At 41.8% G+C, this 21199-nt stretch overlaps 1 protein-coding gene across 1 annotated transcript in view; it reads left to right on the forward strand.

Annotated features, from left to right (window-relative positions):
- Window positions 1-17209: 17209 nt before the first annotated feature.
- Window positions 17210-21199, forward strand: part of GUCY1A2 (guanylate cyclase 1 soluble subunit alpha 2) — a 263827-nt gene continuing 259837 nt past the window's right edge. Inside the window, exon 1 of the mRNA XM_089508245.1 lies at window positions 17210-17686. Within this exon, the coding sequence (XP_089364371.1) occupies window positions 17348-17686 (339 nt within the window). The 5' untranslated portion in view covers window positions 17210-17347. The remainder of the gene's footprint in view (window positions 17687-21199) is intronic.

The raw sequence follows: 21199 nt of genomic DNA on the forward strand, positions 1-21199 counted from the left end.
CAAGTGTGAATAGCACTGTGACAAATGGAGCCAGAATGGGGTAGTGGTTTGTGCATTGGTCTATGATTCTGGAGACCAGGGTTCAAATCCTGGCTTGGCCATATAAGCCCACTAGGTGACCTTGGGCAAGTCATTCTCTCTCAGCCTCAGAGGATGACAATGGCAAACCCCCTCTGAAGAAACATGCCAAGAAAACCCTGTGATAAGTTTGCCTTAGGGATGCCATAAGTCAGAAACAACTTGTTGGACACTCTGCTGTTTCTAAAGATTTAAATTATAGGCATGTGCCACAATTTCAACCCCTATTCTGATCTTTCAACCACTCCTGCTGCTTTTTCCATCGGCTGACTTAGCACACTGGATTTCTCCCCCCTCTAAATCTACTAAGTGTGGTGTAGCCTCACTGAGTACAGTGTGCTGTTCTTTTTCCTTTCAGTCTATTTGATATCATTTAATGTTCAGCCTTGCATTTGCAAGCTAACAAACAAACAAACAAACAAACAAACAAATAAATATTGGGATCCACTTTTCAACAGATTCCACTTCTCCCCTAGTCCCAACCAATTAAATAAGTGGGAATTGTACATCAGCTGTTACTAGCAATATTAGTAATAACAGTTGCAGCAGGAGCAGTATTTATGTAATGCTTTAGAGTATTCAGAGTGCTCGATATATGTTATTTCAATAATCCATATAAGTGTCCAACACAGTCCGCCAGTTTTCTTACCCCTTCATTACAGATGGGGATGGCAAAAGAAAGGATCTGAGGCTGAGTTGGAGCAGTTTCCTTAAGGTTGCCTGGTGTGTTCAGGGAGAAGACCGATTCATGATTTACAGCTCAGCCACGGCAGTAATCTAGCATGGCTAATTAATTAAAATTACTAAAATATAAATAGGAGTGAAATGCCTGCAGCTATTACCAAACAATGTTCCCTGTGAAATGCATTATTTCATTGTCACATTGCATAAGCTATATGCCTAACCTGAAACTATTTGTCTCTATATTTGCAAAAGTTGGGTAACACAAAGCATGTGAGTAATGGGTGGATCACAGAAGGTTACCTTTCTGACATTATGAGAAGTACTGGTTTAATAAGTACATAAGAAGAGTATGGCTGGATCAGACCAAGTGCCTATCCAATAGAAGATCCTGCAGTGGCTAGTCAGATGCCTATGGGAAGTCCACAAATAGGACATGAGTCATCTCCTGTTGACACTTCTACAGTAACAGGGGTATATAACCTTCCTAACTCTTAGCCACAGATAGACCTAGTCACCATAAATTTGTCTAGTTCCCTTTTAGCACCATTTAATCTAAAGCCCTTTAACACTATACAGTTTAGTACTATGATTCCACTTTAACTGATGTGGCTACATCATATGGAAACCTAGAATTTGCAGTTTGGTGAGGTACTACAACTCTCTGAGAATTCTAAATAGCCTCCCCCCCAAAAAACAAAACAAAACTTCAGATGCCTAGGATTCAACAGGATGTCACCATGGTCGTTAAAGTGGAATAATAGTTTTATATTTGTGTAGTATGAGAGGACCATTATGTCTCCATGTTTGTTTGTCCCATTTTAATCCCACTTTTCCTCCAAAAGGTTCAAGACAGCCAGCATAGCTCTACAGTTCTCCTCCTTGTGAATTTATCCTCATATCAAACCTATAAGAGTTACTAGGCTGAGAGACAGTGACAGACCCAAAGTCACTTGGTGAGTTTCATGGGTGAACCTGGCTCTCCCAAATCCCATTCTGACACTCAAAACACTGTACAGTCTGCCCTTCTTATACACGGATTTTTTATACATGGATTCAAGCATCCATGGTTTGAAAATGTTCAAAAAAGTATAAATTTCAAATATCAAACCTTGATTTTCCATTTTTTATAAGTGACATCATTTTGCTATGTCATTATATTTAATGGACTTGAGCATACATGGATTTTGTTATACATGGGGGATCTTGGAACCAAACCCCAGCGTATAACAAGGGTCCACTGTACCATATTGTCCAGCAAGGATGAGGCAGGGAATAATGAAAATTAATTATGTAATGTAACTTCATTTTACTGTTTTAGATACATATGAGCATGCATTTTATCCATGTCAGTGTCAAGATAATGTATTTTTGGAAATATGGTCAGCTTATATCAATACATATGCCTAGCCTGTGCTCATATCCTACCTTTTGCTGTTGTTGTTAGCTGCCCTTGATTCAGTTCTGACTCATGGCAATCCCGTGGATGAGACATCTCCAAGAATATCTATCCTCCATTGCCCTGCCCAGATCTTGCAAGCCCTTGCCCACAACCCCCCTGATTGAGTGAGTCTATCCGTCTGGTTTGTGCTCTTCCTCTCTTTCTTCTAGGGCAGGATATGGAGTCAAGACAGCCATGGTTGTCATAGTGGATGATCTCCCCCTAAGTATCGACAGGGGATGTGTAACCCTGTTGGTACTTTTGGACCTCTCAGCGGCTTACCATGGATACCATGGTATCCTTCTGGAATGCCTGGGGGAGTTGGGTACCAGAGGCACTGCATTGCAGTGGTTCTGGCCCTATCTCTCAGGTAGATTCCAGATGGTGATGCCTGGGGACAGTTGTTCCTCCAAAAGGGAGCTAAAATATAGTGTTCCTCAAGGTGCCATACTGTCCCCAATGCTATTTAACTTCAACATGAAACTGCTGGGAGAGATCATCCGGAGGCATGGAGCAGGGTGCTATCAGCACGATGATAACACCCAGATATATCTCTCCATGCCTTGAACTACAGCATTAGCTAAGAATGGCATTTCCCTCTGAATGAATACCTTAGAGGGGTAATGGGCTGAATGAGGAAAAACAGACTGAAACTGAATCCAGATAAGATCATAGAATCATAGAATCGTAGAGTTGGAAGAGACCACTAGGGCCATCCAGTCCAACCCCCTGCCATGCAGGAAATCCAAATCAAAGCATCCCTGACAGATGGCCATCCAGCCTCTGTTTAAAGACCTCTAAGGAAGGAGACTCTATCACCTTCCGAGGAAGTGCATTCCACTGTCGAACAGCCCTTACTGTCAGGAAGTTCCTCCTAATGTTCAGGTGGAATCTCTTTTCCTGTAGTTTGCATCCATTGTTCTGGGTCCTGTTCTCTGGAGCAGCAGAAAACAAGCTTGCTCCCTCCTCAATATGACATCCTTTCAAATATTTAAACAGGGCTATCATATCACCTCTTAACCTTCTTTTCTCCAGGCTAAACATCCCCAGCTCCCTAAGTCGTTCCTCATAGGGCATGGTTTCCAGACCCTTCACCATTTTTGTCGTCCTCCTTTGGACACGCTCCAGTTTCTCAATGTCCTTTCTGAATTGTGGCGCCCAGAACTGGACACAATATTCTAGGTGGGGCCTGACCAAAGCAGAATACAGTGGCACTATTACTTCTCTTGATCTAGACACTATACTTCTATTGATGCAGCCTAAAATAGCATTGGCCTTTTTAGCTGCCGCATCACACTGTTCACTCATGTTCAACTTGTGGTCTACTTGGACTCCTAGATCCCTTTCACATGTAGTTTCATTCAGCCAGGTGTCACCCATCCTATATCTGTGCATTTTATTTGGAGGTATTTGTTGTTGGAGCCCCTGACCCAGGTATGGAGGTTTGTCAACTGGTCCTGGACAGGGTCCCATTTCCCCTAAAGGACTGTGTTCACAGCTTAGGTGTGCTCCTGCATCCTCCAGATGTCAGCTCAGATATATGTGACAGCCAGCTTCACCCCTTCCTAGAGCCTTGGGACCAAAAAACTGTGGTACACACTGGTAACCTAATGTCTTGATTTCTCCAGTGTGCTCTACATAGGGCTACCCTTGTGCCTAACTTGGAAATTTCAGTTAGTTCAAAATATGGCAGCCAGATTGATCACTGGGAGATCCAGAGTTGATCGTATAACACCAATTTTAAAGCCCCTTCTCTGGCTACACTTTAGTTTCTGAGCACAATACAAGGTGTTGATTATGATATTTAAAACCCTTCATGGCTTGGGCCCAGCTTATCTACGGCATCACCTTCTTCCATACAATCTGCCATGCATGCTTAGGTCCTCTAGAAAAAATCTACTGCAGCCAGCAAAAGCTAAGCTGGCTGCGGTTACCCAGAGGACCTTCTCCTCTGCTACTCCCAAGTTATGGAATGGCCTGCCAGAGGAGACCCGCTATATTGGAATCTTGACAGCTTTTAAAAGGTGGTCAAAATGGATCTCTTCTGACAGGCCTTCCCGGATTAGCATCTCAGTTGCCTCCCACTGACTACCCTGTCCTGCCCGTTTTAATAATTTTAACTGTATTGTTTTATTGTTATTGTTTATTGCTGTGATTTATTGGCTATGGTGGGTGAGTATATGGGGCATTGTATTTTATTGTTTTTAATATTGCATTATTATTTTTTCTAGTGATCTGTGCCTTCTCATTATGTGGCCAAAGTATGATAGTGTCAACTTGATCATTTTTGCTTCCAAGGAAAGCCCTGGTCTGATCTGTTCACGAATCCATTTGTTTGTCTTCTTGGCTGTCCATGGTATCCTAAGTACTCTTCTGCAGCACCACATTTCAAATGAGTTGATTTTCTTTCTGTCTGCTTCCTTCACTGTCCAGCTCTCATATCTGTACATGGTAATTGGGAATACAATGGCCTGAACGATTCTGACTGTAGTGCTCAGTTGTATGTCTTTGCTCTTCAGTATTTTTTCCAGTTCTTTCATTCCTGTCCTTCCCATTCCTAGTCTTCTTCTTATTTCTTGGCTGCAGTCTCCATTCTGGTTAATGTTTGAATCTAGATATGGGAATTCTTTAACTATTTCAATTTCCTTGTTGTCTAGATTGAATCTGTGTATTTCGTCTTTGGTGTGTGTGTGTGTGTGTGTGTGTGTGTGTGTGTGTGCGTGTGTATTCAGCATCAGACCTGCTGCTGCACTTTCATCTTGGACATTCCTTAACTGTTCCAATTCCTGAATGTTTTCTGCTAATATTATGGTGTTGTTTGCATATCTTAGGTTATCAATGTAGCTTCCTCCTATCTTCACTCCTCCTTTTTCTGATTCTAATTCTGCTTTTCCTATGATATTTTCAGCATATAAGTTAAACAAGTAAGGCAATAGGATGCAGCCTTGCCTGACCCCTTTGCCTATTCGGAAACATTCTGTTTCCCTGAATTCTGTTCTAATGGTGGCCTCTTGTTCTTGGTACACATTCCTCATCAGGACTATCAGATGTAGTGACATCCCCATGTCTTTGAGTGCATCCCATAGCTTTTCATGATCTAGGCAATGAAATACTTTGCTGTAGTCTATGAAACACATGCTGATTCTTTTTTGGAATTCTTTGGTGTGCTCCATTAGCCATTGCATGTTTGCAATGTGGTCCCTAGTGCTCCTTCCTTTTTTCAATCCTGCTTGCACCTCTAGAATTTCTCTCTCCATGTATGTATATATCCATATACATGGATATCCTACCCACTTCCATGTATATCCTACCTACTTCCTCCTTTTCGTATGTTTTTATTTCCTTTGTCTTTTGTTTTGTTTGTTTTTTGTTTTTGCTTTATGATCATACTTTTAAACTCCAATACAAATATACAACAGTGTAAAACAGTGTAAAAAACAGTGTAAAAATACGCTGGGGTTTGTCTTGGCAACTGACGGCAAAGTTTGGCTCTCCAGAAGTTTTTGGACTACAGCCTCCATCAGATCTAGTCAGTTTAACCAATGGCAAGGCATTATGGGAGCTATAGACCAAAGCATTTGGGAGGACAAAGTTGCTTACCATGCTTCTTGAATCTTCTCCCAGTATGTTTCACTAGATGATGCTAACTCCATGGGTTATGTTAAAAGGAAAGGGAAAAACCCTCTCTTGTCTAATACATAGTTGTTAAATTATTGAGATTATTTATTTAATATATTGATATTCTGCCTGCTTACATGGCTTACAAGAACACAAAATAAAACTAAAAACCTGATGATAAAAATGTTAAAACACGATTAGACAAGCTAATGTATTAAAATACCATTAATTTTAGAAAGTACAAAATCATTTAAAAACAGACTATGATAAAATAGAGCAATTGCCCCCCCCCCATAAAAAAGATTCCCTACAACCTCTTGACCATAAAATTAGTTTTAAATTGCCTTCAAAAGGAGAGCAAAGAGGGTTGCAACCTAGATCCTCATGGAACATAATTTTACATCCTGGGAGCAGCCACTGAGAAGGTTCACTCCCCACCTGTGATAGTGGTGGAACCAAGGAGACTATCTCCCAAAAGAAAGCTCTTGCTCAAAGATTTTAAGACTCTGGTAGGTACATATAAGAGATACAGTTTTTCAGATAATCTGGATGTGGATATAGGGCTATCTAGGTTGTAACCAGCACCATGAGTTCTCATTGGAAATAGGCAGTAGTCAGCAAAGTTGTTGCAAAAAGCACATTATCCTATATATTACTATTCCCTGTAGCTAACACCAGTCAGCACTCAGGCTGAAACATTTTGGAACCAGGTTTCTGAACAGTTTCCAATGGCAGGTTCACAGAATGAGTGTTACAATAATTTAAATAAGATGTAGCATGGCATAGTGGTTTGAGTTTGAACTATGACTTTGGAGGCCAGGGTTTGATTTCCAGCTCGGCCATGGAAACGGGCTGAGTGACCTTGGGCAAGTCATACTCTCTCAGCCTCAGGGGAAGGCAATGACAAACCTCCTCTGAACTAATCTTGCCAAAAAACCAATGATAGGGTCGCCATAAATCGGAAATGACTTGAAGGCACACAGCATACAACACAATCAAGTTACATGCCACTCTAGCCAGACAGAACATGTCCAGGAACAGGCATAGTGTGCATGTGAACTGTGCAAATTCACTCCTGACCATTTCTCAAACTGGACCTCTAAGTTCAGGGCAGAATCCAGAAGAACATCCAGTCTACAAGCCTGAGATTTCAGGGGTGGGTGGGTGTAACCCTCATCCAGCAAAGGCTGAACTCCTCCTCCATGATTTGCCTTTTGACTGACCAGAAGCACATTTGTCAGTGTGTTCATCCTCATCCAGTCCAGTCCTAACATCAGATAGCAATTTAGTACCAAAACAGCTTCCTGCAAACCTTTAGGATGATTCTTACCCTTTTGCCCCAACCAGCATCCCCCAAACCTTGTTCATATGGCATGTGATTGCTTTATGTGTGACTAGAATGGAACCTGCACTGGCACCCACTTGTCAGAACTTGTGGCCTCATCCAAAATCAATCAGCACACCCACTTACATTGCTCATGTCATCTGTGTAGATAGATGAGGTGGGGACTCAGGGCATATTCACAGATGCACATTCATCACTCAGTTAGTGCCACATCAAGTGGTGAGATGCATGTGTAAAAGGCCCATCAAAGGCACCCAATTTAGACAGGGCTCTTGTGTTCCCTCGGCTCCCTTCAAGCACAACACTTTCCCATGGAGTTCATTGATGTATTCATCCAACAGTCGTCAAGATGCATGTACATCACTTGACTACTGACAGCTGAACGTGGGAGCTGTGACTCCCCTCACAAGCATCATGCCTGAAGTGATGCAAATGCTCTGTCTGTGATGGTGCTGATGGCCCATTTATGTCACTTGGTGGTGTGCCATCAAGCTTGCCAGGTGTAATGCAATGTGATGATTCCGTGGAAGGAACATGGCTCAGTGGCAGAGCACATGCTTTGTGTGCAAAAGGTACAGTGTTCATTCCCTCTCATCTATATTGCGGGCAGGGAAGAGGGGAAGGGTCAGGTAACAAACCATGGGGAAAATCCTAAAATGGAGGAGAAAATTATATACTGATAAGCTAGACAACTTCTGTGAATCCAAAATCCCTTTTCTGCCCTCTTTGGAGGCCTCCATTCCTCTCTGATCCTGCCCCCATTTGTCCCCTAAAAGGGCAGATGGCCTGCCCAGAAGTGGTACTTGGGTACTAAGTTCTTGAATTGTCAACAGGTTGGAGTAGTAGATGGCCCTTGGCGTCCTTTCCAACTGTATGTTTTCATTTTTTGTAATTCTAGTGTCATTTTGGGCTTCCTTGGGCCAATTACTTTCATTATAAAAAAAAGGTGACAGGATTTATTTATTTATTTATGAATGAATGAATGAATGAATGAATAAATGATCCTAAAATGAGCCTGGGATGATACATAAAAATAGAGGGTATGATTTGCCATTTTTGGGCCAAATGCCTTTTTGGGAACAGAAATGTCTATATTGAAGGGGCTTGGGTGATACTATTCTAGTCCCCCAAACTAGACTAAAAAAAATCCAACCTGACTTTCTTTTTTTCTTTTTTCTTTTTTTCAGTACAGAGCTGCTCCATGTGAGATTATGGGCTGATGAGAATGTTACTGCAGGTTGGTTTTGATAAGAATAGACAGCTTCATATTTTTTTCATATTTGAAATATAGGAAAGAACTTGTTTTTTTAAAAAAATAATGTGAAGAAAGACTAATATGGGGGATGCATATGTCCAGAGAATACTGACTCATTTTCTAATCCCAGTTTGATACTACTGAGTAAAACAATTTCTGTAAAGGCAAAGGTAATCCCCCTCTGAACAATTCTTGCCAAGAAAACTCTGTGATGGATTCACTTTAGGGTTCCCATCCATCAGAAATGACTTGAAGGCACACAGTAACACCAATCCTTGTACATATAACACAGTCCCCATGCTTTAAAAATACAAACATCCTAGCATAATACTGAGAAGGATTAGTTTTCTCTCCTGACAGATTATTTTCTATATGCAAGGACCTTTAAAAGCTGGGTTTTTTTTACTGTAACCTGGTAACAGGTCTCTATTCTGCGCAGCAGAAAAGGAGCTCCAAAAAACGGATCCTTTGTGTGGTGCTGCAAAGCGCCAGACACAGTGCAGTTACGTTGCAGCTGTGCAGTGCCATTTGGAGGTGGAGCAGCTGTGACATCATTGTTACGCACGCCGTCTGCATGGCGCTGCATAATGGCGGCGTGTGAATGATGTGCTAGGGTTGCGGGGCGTGTGCACGTGCCTCCCTGAGGCAACCCTAGCATGTCGTGGACACGCCCAAAGGGCCCATCTGTACAGGGCCATAGCCTACAGCAGCTGGCATTTGTTCTAGTACCATCCAAGTACTAATCAGAGTTGGTCCTACTTAGCTTCCAAAATCAGATGGGATCAGGTGCCTTTAGAGTATTTTGGCCCAGAATTCTAAATGCCCCTCCTAAATTTCAAAACATGGACCCATGCCAATCAAAGTGGAATCCTAGTACAGTCAGCCTGTCATAGCCACAGATTATTTATCCCCCAAATACATAAATTCCAAAAAGCAAACTTTGATTTTGCTATCTCATGGACCCTTGAGTATGGTCCACAATGGACACCATTTTACTATGCTTTTGTATATTATGGGACTTGGGCATCCATGGATTTTGGCATCCATGGCAAGTAGTGGACCCAAACTGCCAGTAGATACCAAGGGCCACTGTGTGAATGGGACTGTGGAATTGTCTTTAAAGTAGGTCAACAATGGCAGGAAGATTGTTATCAGATTTATATTAAAATCACTCCACTGGCTGCCAATTATTGTATATACTCATGTATAAATCTACTGTATATACTCTTGTTCCCCTAAAGGACAAAGTTTGCAGCTTGGGAGTACTCCTGGATTCGACCTTGCAGTTGTCATCTCAAGTTGATGCAACGGCCAGGAGTGCTTCGACTGATACACCAACTATGTCCCTGCCTGGATCGAAGGGACCTTGAAGCAGCGGTACATGCACTGGTAACCTCTCATCTTGCTTTCTATAGCACGCTCTACATGGGGCTACTCTTGTGCCATGTTCGGAAGCTTCAATTGGTCCAAAATATGGCAGCCAGACTGGTCACTGGTACTTCCAGGTCTAACCACATAACACCTGTATTAAAGTCACTTCTCTGGTTGCCAATCAGCTTCCGGGCACAGTACAAGGTGTTGGTTATTACCTAATAATAATAATAATAATAATAATAATATTTATTTGTATACCGCCCTGTGGCGAACCAATCCGGGCGGTTGACAACAGTAAATATAACAAGAGTAAAATATAAAATTAAAAACATTATAATCCTTCCCCTCCTTAAGAAAGTATTAAAAATATGACAGATTAAAAACACAATATCAAAGCATAAAACATAATAAAAACAAACTAAAAACCCTGGTGTCCCTCTGGAGATCCTCAACCATCACTAAAGATGGGGCCACGAGAGGAAAGAGGGGATCAGGGAGCCCGGGCCAGGATGGTTAATCTGGAAAGGCCTGCAGGAAGAGATCCGTCTTGACAGCTTTTTTAAAGCTGTCTAATGATGTCAACTGACGGATCTCATCCGGCAGGTCGTTCCAGAGTTTGGGGGCGACAGCAGAGAACGCCCTCTGGGAGGTCGCCACAAGCCTAGATTTTAGAGGCTGCAGTAAGTTCCTCCCAGAGGAGCGGAGAGCGCGGGGAGGATTATATGAGAGGAGGCGGTCCCTTTAAAGCCCCACATGACTTGGGCCCGAGTTACTTGTGGGAACGCTTCTCCCTACATAATCTGCCCCACACTCTTAGAACATCTGGGAAGAATCTATTGGAAATACAAATGATTAGATTGGCTATGACTTCCCAAAGAACTTTTACTGTCACTGCCCCTAAATTGTGAAATGGCCAGCCGGAAGAGATCTGTCTTATTACCACCTTAGATGCTTTTAAGAAAGCAGTCAAGACAGAGCTCTTCCGGCGGGCCTATGCACCCGATCTTGTCTAGGATATCTACCATCAACTCTTGACGATGACTCTGTGTAATTCTATTGCCATAAAACTGTTGTACTATGATAGCTAGCTTTTAATTGATATTATTATCATTGTTATTATTATTATTATTATTATTATAGTGAAGTATTGTATTGGATATTCTCCTTTTATTGATTGTATTTGTATGTTTTTATCGGGTTGTAACTCCGCCTTGATTCGTAGGGAGAGGTGGGGAGATATAAATAAAAATTATTATTACTATTTATTAGAAATTTTTGTCAAAAAAATTGACACCCCCCCCCCCCCCAAAAAAAAAAACAAACCTGGGTCAACTTATTCACAGGTCAATGTAAATAGTGTATTTTAACTCTTCTCCTTCTCTGAGTAGAGTGGCAAAAGGTAAGAGCTTAGTTCATCCTGGGAACACCCAAAAAAAGCATCAACCCATTCTACTCTTTCCACCATGATGCTGTTTCTGGCCTTTTTGAATGCTTGGGTGGGAAAATTGCAGTGGTGGTACCTCTTTGGTGCTTCCTCTCAAAATAATGGCAAGAGAAATTGGGCTTAGAAGGATCTGAATAAGACATTTCTGTATGAAGACAGTAAACTTCATCCTTTACATTGTTGCATGCCCCTAAAATTTTAACCTCGACTTACCCATATATAGCAGACTATAAGATGACCTGTATAAATCAAGGGCAAGTTTGGGGCCAAAATTATGGCTTTTGCTATGACCTGTGGATAAGTCAAGGGTAAAACTAAGGGGCATCAAAAGCTGTAAAGGATGAAACAAAGCAAAGCAATGTCAAAGAACTTACAAAATTCCAGCAAAAATAACTCTTTGTGCTTACTCTTAAGACTGGATGGTAGAGAGAGTGGAAGGGAGTTGGTGTTTCCAGGACAGATTATACTCTTATTTTTCACCAGGGGATGGTTCCTTCTTTTAAATAAGAGTTAAGATACAATACTTACTTTGACCTGTGGATAAGTCAACTCATGTTTTTTGGGTCAATTTTTTGAGCTAAATTTCTAGACTTAAACATGAGGATATACAGTATTCATGAGTCATATCAAAATCCATAATTTTGGCCCCAAAACTTGCCCTTGATTTATACATGAGGTCGATTTATAGTCGAGTATATAATGGTAGTTTCTGGGCAAGGTATACAGTGTTAGTTATTACCTTTTAAACCCTACATGGTTTGGGTCCAGGGTACTTATGGGATTCCCTTTTCCTATATAATCCACCTCATACATTCAAATCTTCTGGTGGATGGTTACTCCAGACAGCCAGGACTAGGTTGGGAGCACTCAGAGGACTTTTCCTACTGCCATCCTTAGACTGTGGAACAACTTGCTGGAAGAGATTAGACAGCTGAATACACTGTCTAAATTTAAAACAGTACTGGAGACTAATCTCGTCCGGCAGGCCTATCCAGATGATTTTTAAAACTGTAAATTTTAAACGATGATTTTAAGCATACTTTGTTTTAATAAATATGTGTCTCTGATTTTGAACATCTGAATACGATGGCTCAATTTTTAAGACTGTGAGCAATACTATAACAACTCTTCCCTTTTTATTTCTGATTGATGTATTTTGTATTGTCTATGTATTTTATGATGTTTTTATTGCTGTAATCCCACTTCAATCCGAAGGGAGAAGCGGGAGATATAAATAAAAATTTATTGTTATTATTGTTATTATTATCATTATCATCATCATCTATTAGTATATACTATATATTACTACATAATATAAAGTAATGTAATGTAATACAACATAATATAATAATATATTATTAGTATATATTCTATACATAATCTGGTGTCTGATTAATAATATATTAATATATATTAATATATCACATATATATATTCACAATGATCATATATTAGTATATAGTATAATATAATACAGTGTAATGTATTATTATATATTCTATAAAAATTTGGTGTCTGTTATTGATTATATATTAGTATATATTATAATATAAAATAATGTAATGCATTATTATTATATATTCTATAAATAATTAGGTGCCTGATTGTATTATATATTCATGATCATATGTTAGTAAATATTATAAAATCATGTATTATTATTATTATTATTATTATTATTATTATTATTATATTCTATAAATAATTTGGTGCCTGACTGTTCTTACATATTCATAATGATAATATATTAGTATATATTATAATATAAAATAATGAAATATATTATTATTATTATTATTATTATTATTATTATACATAATTTGATGTCTTATTGTTATTATTATATGCTCATAATTATTATATATTAGTATATGTTATACATTATTATAATATAATATTACAGTATTTTTGTTTTAATGTGTTTGTATATTGGGAGCTGTCTTGGGTCCCTTTAGGGAGAAAGGCAGCATAGAAATAAAATAAATAAACAAATTAAAAAATAAAATAAATAGAATACTACTATTATTAGTTGCAAGTACATTTCTATACCACTTATCAGGGCACTTAAGCACTTCCTAAGCATAGTTTTTTTGTGGGTTTTTCAGGCTATGTGGCCATGTTCTAGAAGAGTTTCTTCCTGACGTTTCGCCAGCATCTTCAGAGAATGCTTGCCTGGAAAAAGTTGGGTGTGTGTGTGTGTGTGTGTATACACACACACACACACACACACACTGTGTGAGATGCTGGAGAAACGTCAGGAGGAAACTCTTCTAGAACATGGCCACATAGCCTGAAAAACCCACAAAAAACTATGGATGCCGGCCATGAAAGCCTTCAACTTCACACTCCCTAAGCAGTTTACAATGCGGAAGCTAATTATTATTAGTAGTATTAGTATCCTTATTAGTATATAATCTATAAATAATCTGTTGCCTGATTATATTATTATTATTATTATTATTATTATTATTTCTATTATAAAGAGCTCTGGTGCCCCAACAAACTACAGTTCAAGCAGTCTCAAACTGGATTCTTTCTGCAGTGTGGCAGCTGCTGAAGCGCTGCTTGTCTCTGGTCTGAGTTGAAAATAAGAAAAAGAAAAAGAAGACAATGTGTCATTGTTGTTGTTCAGAAAACAAAAACAATATCTGGGGTAGCTGTGTTGCCCATATAGCAAATCCAATAACATCCAAACAATGATACCTTTATGGGGCCAACCAAAATGCACTTACTTGTTGCAAGCTTTCAAAGTCACACTGGCTTCTTCATCAGGCAAATGGGAGAAAGCAAGATGTCAGTCATAGGCCTGCATTTTCTGTTTCTGGTCTTAGTTCAGATGGTAGGGAGGGCTATCTGCAGACTGGCACCTCCCTCTTTGGCCATGTGGTCACTAGTGGATATTCAAAGGATTCCAAGGAAACATCATCTTTGAACTGCAAATGGACATTAAATTCCCTTGACTTTGAAAATATACCAGTGACCCCGTGGCCAAAAAGGAGGTGGTGCCAGCCTGCAGATGGCCCTTGATACCATCTGAACTAAGGCCAGAAACAAAATGCAGGCCTGTGACTGACATCTTCGAATTTCTTCCTCCTCTTTGTCTGATGAAGCAGCCAGTGTGACTTGGAAAGCTTGCAACATATAACTGAGCGTTTTGGTTGGTCTAATAAAGGTATAACAAATAAAGGTTTGACTCTGCGGATTTATATAACATGGGGCTCCGAGTCATGTAACCTTTCAGAGGTTGTTGGACTGCAAGTCCCAGCATCCTAGTCAGGATGGCCAGTGTGGAAGAATGCTGGGAGTTTTAGTCCAATGACATTTAGATAGCCCTCCCTACCAAACTGCTAACCTATACAGATAGGAAACAACAAGAAGAAAAAAATGTGAAAGTCCATATGGTAAAATGGGCCAAGGACATTGGGAGAGAAATTCATATAAACAGTTGGATGCAAGCTACACAATTTACTTAAAGATTTACTAAAAACCAGAATATGAGGAAATTTTTTTTTGTTTTCAAAATGGAAACAAGATGGCATTTGTCACCAGCAAGGCTGGCAAAAATCTATAAAACTTGCAACCGTATCCGTTGGAAGTGCCAGAAAAGTGACGGATCCTGGTTTCACATGTGGTGGACGTGTCCGGTGGTGGCAGTCTGTAACATATTGACGATATCTTTTGAACCTACTCCCAAACGGTATCTCTTAAATATGATACAAGGTATTCTAATAGCAGAGAGAAACCGATTTTGGAAAATAATTTTATATATCATTTCACTTGCAAGAATTTTCCTGGCACAAACTTGGAAATTGGCTGAAGCACCTTCTCTGGACAGTTGGTTATACAAAATGATAGACGTGTCCAAAATGGACAAAACATCATGTGTTATTGATGGATTCTCTTGGAGCAAACATTATCAAAGCTGGCAAGTTTTTCACACATTGTGAAAAAACATCTTTATCAATGACTTGGATGACAGAATTGGGAGCATACTTATCAAATTTGCAGATGACACCAAATTAGGAGGAATAGCTAATAATCCAGAGGACAGGATCAAAATTCAAAATGACCTGAATAGACTAGAAAGCTGGGCCAAAGCTAACAAAATGAAATTCAACACAGAGAAATGTAAGGTACTGCACTTAGGGCAGAAAAATGAAATGCACAGATGTAGGATTATGGGGGACACCTGGCTGAATGAAACTACGTGTGAAAGGGAACTAGGAGTCCATGTACACCACAAGTTGAAGATGAGTCAACAGTGTGATGTGGCAGCTAACAAGGCCAATGCGATTTTAGGCTGCATCAATAAAAGTATAGTGTCTAGATCAAGGGAAGTAATAGTGCCACTCTATTCTGCTTTGGTCTGGCCCCACCTGGAATACTGTGTCCAGTTCTGGGTACCACAATTCAGAAAGGACATTGAGAAACTGGAGTGTGTCCAAAGGAGAGCGACTAAAATGGTGAAAGGTCTGGAGACCATGCCCTATGAGGAACGACTTGGGGAGCTGGGGATTTTTAGCCTGGAGAATAGAAGGTTAAGAGGTGATATGATAGCCCTGTTTAAATACTTGAAGGGATGTCATATTGAGGAGGGAGCTGACTTGTTTTCTGCTGCTCCAGAGACTAGGACCCGGAACAATGGATGCAAGCTGCAGGAAAAGAAATTCCACCTCAGCATTAGGAGGAACTGACATTAAAGGCTGTTTGACAGTGGAACACCTCAGAATGTAGTGAAGTCTCCTTCCTTGGAGGTCTTTATGTAGAGGCTGGATGGACATCTGTCAGGGATGTTTTGATTGAGATTTCCTGCATGGCAGGGGGTTGGACTGGATGGCCCTAGTGGTCTCTTCCAACTCTACGATTCTATGATTCTGTGAAATCTGGAGCTGTGACAACTAATTTTACAAGGAACGTGTACAGCATCAGGACTATAACGGAATATATTTCTTAAGGAACATTAATCAGATAAAAACTTTGAGTTTACACTTAATTACATGAAAACAGAAGTAGTTAACATTATAGAATAATTCACAACATCTAGATGGGATGATTGGAAGATATGCATTTAAGTTTATAACAGAACCTTGTGGATAGAAAGGATTTATTTTGTATAGATTGGGGTGGGAGGTTGTTGTTTTTTAAAGGAAGTTTTCATAAAATGGTGTCTTTGAAAAGTGTTATCTGTTCTTTTTTAAATGATAAAGTTTTTCTTTAAAAAGCTAATAATAATAATAATAATAATAATTATTATTATTATTGATATCCTGCCCCTCTACAATATCCAATGAAGGTGGCTAGCTCTCCCTACTCTCTGAACTAAGACCAGAGACAGAAAAGGCAGCTCTGGGACTGACAGGCAGCTTCCCATTTCTTTCCTCCTGTTTGCCAGATGAAGAAGCCAGTGCCGCCTGGAAGGCTTGCAATCTGGGGCTGTGCATTTTGGTTGGCCCAGTAAAAAAGGAACCATTCATTTGGTGTGGGTTTTTTGGGCTGCGTGGCCATGTTCTAGTTTCTTCCTGACATTTCGCTGGCATCTCTGGCTGGCATCTTCAGAGAATGCTGGCATGGAAGAGAGTGGGTTATAGATATATGACCCCCAACAAAATATCCAAACAAAATGTCCAAAGGCACAAATATTGTTTGGCTGTTGTTGCTGTTGTTCCGGTTGCCTTTTTAAAATGTGGAGAGAAAGCAGGAGGAGGAGGAGCTGCTGCTGCTGCCAGGGAGCCAGGGCCCAGTGGTGGCAAGGATCGCCGGGCGCCTGCTCCCAGGGAAGGCGAGGGCCGAGCAGGAGGAGCCCAAGCAGCAGCAGCAGCAGCAGGAGGAGCAGGAGGCGTCGCCTTTAAAGGCGCCCAGCCAGCCGAGCCTTGGAGAGCTAGCTCCGGCGAGGCAGAGAGCCATCGAGGCAAGGCAAGGCAAGGCAAGGCAAGGCAAGGCAAGGCAGCCATCCTCCACTATGAGCCCCCTCTGCCACCCCAGCAGCAGCAGCATCAGCATCAGCATCAGCATCCCTTGGGGAGCCCCCCTTGGCCTCTTCCCCCTGGCTGCCTAAGGCTTCCCAGAGGAAGGAGGAGGAGGAGGAGGAGGAGAAGGTGCCCCTGTCCGATCATGTCCCGGCGCAAGATCTCCTCGGAGTCCTTCAGCTCCTTGGGCTCGGACTACCTGGAGACCAGCCCCGAGGAGGAGAGCGAGTGCCCCGTGGCCCGACTCTGCTGGAACGGCAGCCGCAGCCCCCCCAGCCCTTCGGGGCCCGCCACCCCCGGGGCCAGCGCTGCTCCCCCTTCCGCCGAAGCCCAGGCCTCCGGAGCCCCAGCCGCCGCCGCCGCCGCCGCCGCCGCAGCAGCCTCCTTGATCCCCGGCTCCGGAGGCTCCCGGAGGGCTCCCCGCCGCAGGAGGGTCAACCTGGACTCGCTCGGGGAGAGCATCAGCCGACTCACCGGCCCCACGGTAAAGGCAGAGGGAGGCAGGGAGGGGTGGTTTTGGAGGGGGGGCACCTTCACACGTGACGCCTGACACGCGTGTTCAGCCCCGCCGCCCTGGCAGCCACGCTGGAAGCGGCCCTTCCTCGCCTGCGTCCCTCTCTCACGGTGGGAAGAAACAAAAAGAAATTGGGGCTGCATCCACTTTGGAGAAATAACCCGGTTTGGCCCCGCTTTAATTTTTTCTCTGGCTCAGGCTATGGAATTCTGGGAATTCCAACTCCCAGAATTCCATAGCCTTGAGCCAGGGCAGTTGGTTCTTGACCCCCTGCTTCACCTGTAACTCTCTGGGTGTCCTTTTCGTGTCCACACAGAGCTGGCTCTTGACCTCCTGGTTCACGTGTAACTCTCTGGGTGCCCCTATTGCATACACTCAAACCTGGTTCACGTGTAACTGGGTGCCCTCTATAGCCTACACTCCCCCCCCCCCCAAAAAAAAAAATGCTCTCGATGCCCAGATTTACATGGAACTCTGTCGCTGCCCCTGTTGCATACACACATACCTAGCTCTTGATTCCCTGGTTCACCTGCAACTCTCTGGGTGCCCCTTTCCCATGCACACATCCCTGCCCTTGATCCCTATGGACAGGCCAGTCTTAGAGGGCCTGGCCTCAAATACCCCTTCCCTTCAGCTTTTACCCCCCTCCTTCTCATCCTCCCCAGGTTCGGTCTGATGCCCTCTCTTTGATTCCATCCCCTCACTTAGGACCCTTTAGCTACTCTTTCTACTTCTCTCCTGGCATCATCCTTGCCCTCTGGATTTGAAGCCAACGTGCTTAGGAGTAAAGGCTGCTTTGAGATGAGGCTCTTGGATCCTACAGTTCCTTGGCTGCTTCTATGGCGTTTTGCGGAGGGTCCCAGTAGTTCTCTTCCATCTATAGCCCCCTGTTTCCATACCTGTTTGCACTTGGAGTTTGGCAGTCTGTGTACAGAAAGGTCTTTAATGCATCCATTCATTTTCACTGATTCTTCTACTGATTCTCCTGGCCTGTCCTTATTTCGTAAGGAGGAAAAGTATCATAGAATCATAGAGCTGGAAGAGACCTCAAGGGCTATCCAGCCCAACTCCATTCTGCCATGCAGGATCTTACAATCGAAGCACCCTGACAGATGGCAATCCAGCCTCTGTTTAAAGATCTCCATAAAGCAGACTCCATCACACTTTCCAAGGGAATGTCTTCCACTGTCACATAGCCCTTACTCTCAGGAAGTTCTTCCTAATGTTGAGGTGGAATCTCTTTTCCCGTAGCTTGCATCCATTGTTCTGTGTCCTATTCTCTGGAGCTGCAGAACACAAGCTAGCTCCCTCCTCAATATGACAACCCTTCAAATATTTAAACAGGACTATCATATCACCTCTTTTTTTCTCCAGGCTAAACATACCCAGCTCTCTAAGTTGCTTCTCATAGGGCATGGTTTTCACATGGAATAGCTGCATGCATTATAGTTTGAGAGATAGTGCTAAGAAGCATAGAATCATAGAGCGAAAAGGGACCACAGCACCTTCTAGTCCAACTACCTGGTACATAGGAAGAGATAACTGAAACAATTCCAAGAATTGGCAATCTAACTCTTGTTTAAAGAATTCTCCCCCCACCCCCAAAAAAGAAAGAACGAAAAAAGGGAGAGTCCATCATTAGGTACTGTGTTCCACTTTTGAGCAGCTCTTACTATCAAAGAAGTACTTCCTAATGTTTAGGGTTTGCAGTGGTCTCTGGGCTAAGCAATAAATGAGCTTACTCCAAATGTTTAGGAGGAAATCTCTTTTCTTGTAATATAAATCCATTGGTTTGTGTTGTAGTCTCTAGAGCAGCAGAAAACAAGGTTGCTCCCCCTGCTACACAACACCTCTTTAAATATTTGTAAATGGCTATTGTACCAACTATTTAGTTTTTCTTCTCCGGGCAAAACATAGTCAGTTCCCTAAGTGGTTCCGCATATGGTTTGGTTTTCCAGATCTTCTTGGTTGTCCTCCTGTAGACACATGTCCAGATTGTCAATATCATTCTTGAACTGGGTTGCCAGAACTGGACACAGTATTCCAAATGAAGTCTTACCAAATCAAAAATAGCATGGCACTACTATTCCTCTTGAAATAATCTGCTATAATATGCAGCACAAAATTACATTGGCTTTTTTTGCCTGCTGTTACTGTTCTGTTGACCCATGTTTAGCTTGTAGTCTAATAAGAACCCTAGGTCCTTTTCGCCTGTACAGTCAGCCTGCCATATCCACAGATGTTTTATCCATGCATTCAAGCATTCGCTAATTGAAAATATCTTTAAAATATATAAATTCCAAAAAGCAAACCTTCATTTTGCCATTTTATACAAGGAACTCCATTTTACTATGCTATTATATACAATGGGACTTGAGCATCCATGGATTTTGGTATCCACAGAAATCCCGGAACTAATTCTCTTGGGGAAAACAAGGGCTCACTGTACTGTTTTCAGGATAGGTGTCATCCCTTCTGTATGTGTTGGTGTTGCATGTCTTCAAGTAATTTCTGACTTATGGCGACCCTAAGGCAGCCCTATTGCAGAAGCTTTTTTTTTTTTTTTTGCAAGATTTATTCAGAGGGTTTTTGTTTTTGCCTGCCTCTGAGGCTGAGAGAGTTTGACTTGGCTAGGGTCACCCAGTGGGTTTCCATAACTGGATGGAGATTCATAGCATGGTCTGCAGAGTACGATGCTCAAACCACTACACCCCATTGGCTTTCTTCCATATGTATGCATTTCATTTTTCCTCCCTAAATGTAGCACCTTATATTTATCACTGCTGAAATACATTTCGTTAGTTTTGGCCCAGCTCTCCAATCCATTAGGGTCATTTTTGAATTCTCGATCCTGTGTTTTGCGTTCTGATCCTCTGGGGTATTAACTACCCCTCCTAGTTTGGTGTCTTCTGCAGATTTGATAAACATGACCTTTTCCCCCATCCTCTTGCTCCCTGTGGATGCTAGTTTATCTGGAAATATCCTCAGATGGGTTACATATGGATTGGTAGGAGAGTGGCACCACATCACGCTCCCCAAGTTAACAGAGGGGAGAATTCCCTTGCAACTTTCATGCCATGAAATATCTGTTGCCAGGTTAAACAGCTATTTGCATTATAGCCCTTATCCCAGGTCAGAATTACTTTTCTGTACCACAACTATCAAAATCCACTAACTAGCATGAGGCATTAAAACTGAGTTAAAATTCAAACCAATAATTTCCCCATGTTCTGGTTTTCATGTCCTATGTGTCTGGTTGACCTCTGCAGGAAACAGGATGTGGGACTGGAAGAGGAGATAGGTAACCTTGTTCCTTGCAAGTGTTTTGGACTATAATTGCCATACTCTCAAGCCACAGTGGCCAGTGATAAGGGCTTGTGGGAGCTGTCATCCAATCTTGAGAGCACAGGTTTGCTTACCCTGTGAGATCCTTGGTCAGGCTGTTGGTTAGTAAAGCTCTTTTTAAGTTATGAAAAGTTGCAA

Source organism: Sceloporus occidentalis, unplaced genomic scaffold (genome assembly GCF_023333645.1).
Source record: "Sceloporus occidentalis isolate IW3139 unplaced genomic scaffold, rSceOcc1.0.p SCAF_2, whole genome shotgun sequence".
NCBI lineage: Eukaryota > Metazoa > Chordata > Lepidosauria > Squamata > Phrynosomatidae > Sceloporus > Sceloporus occidentalis.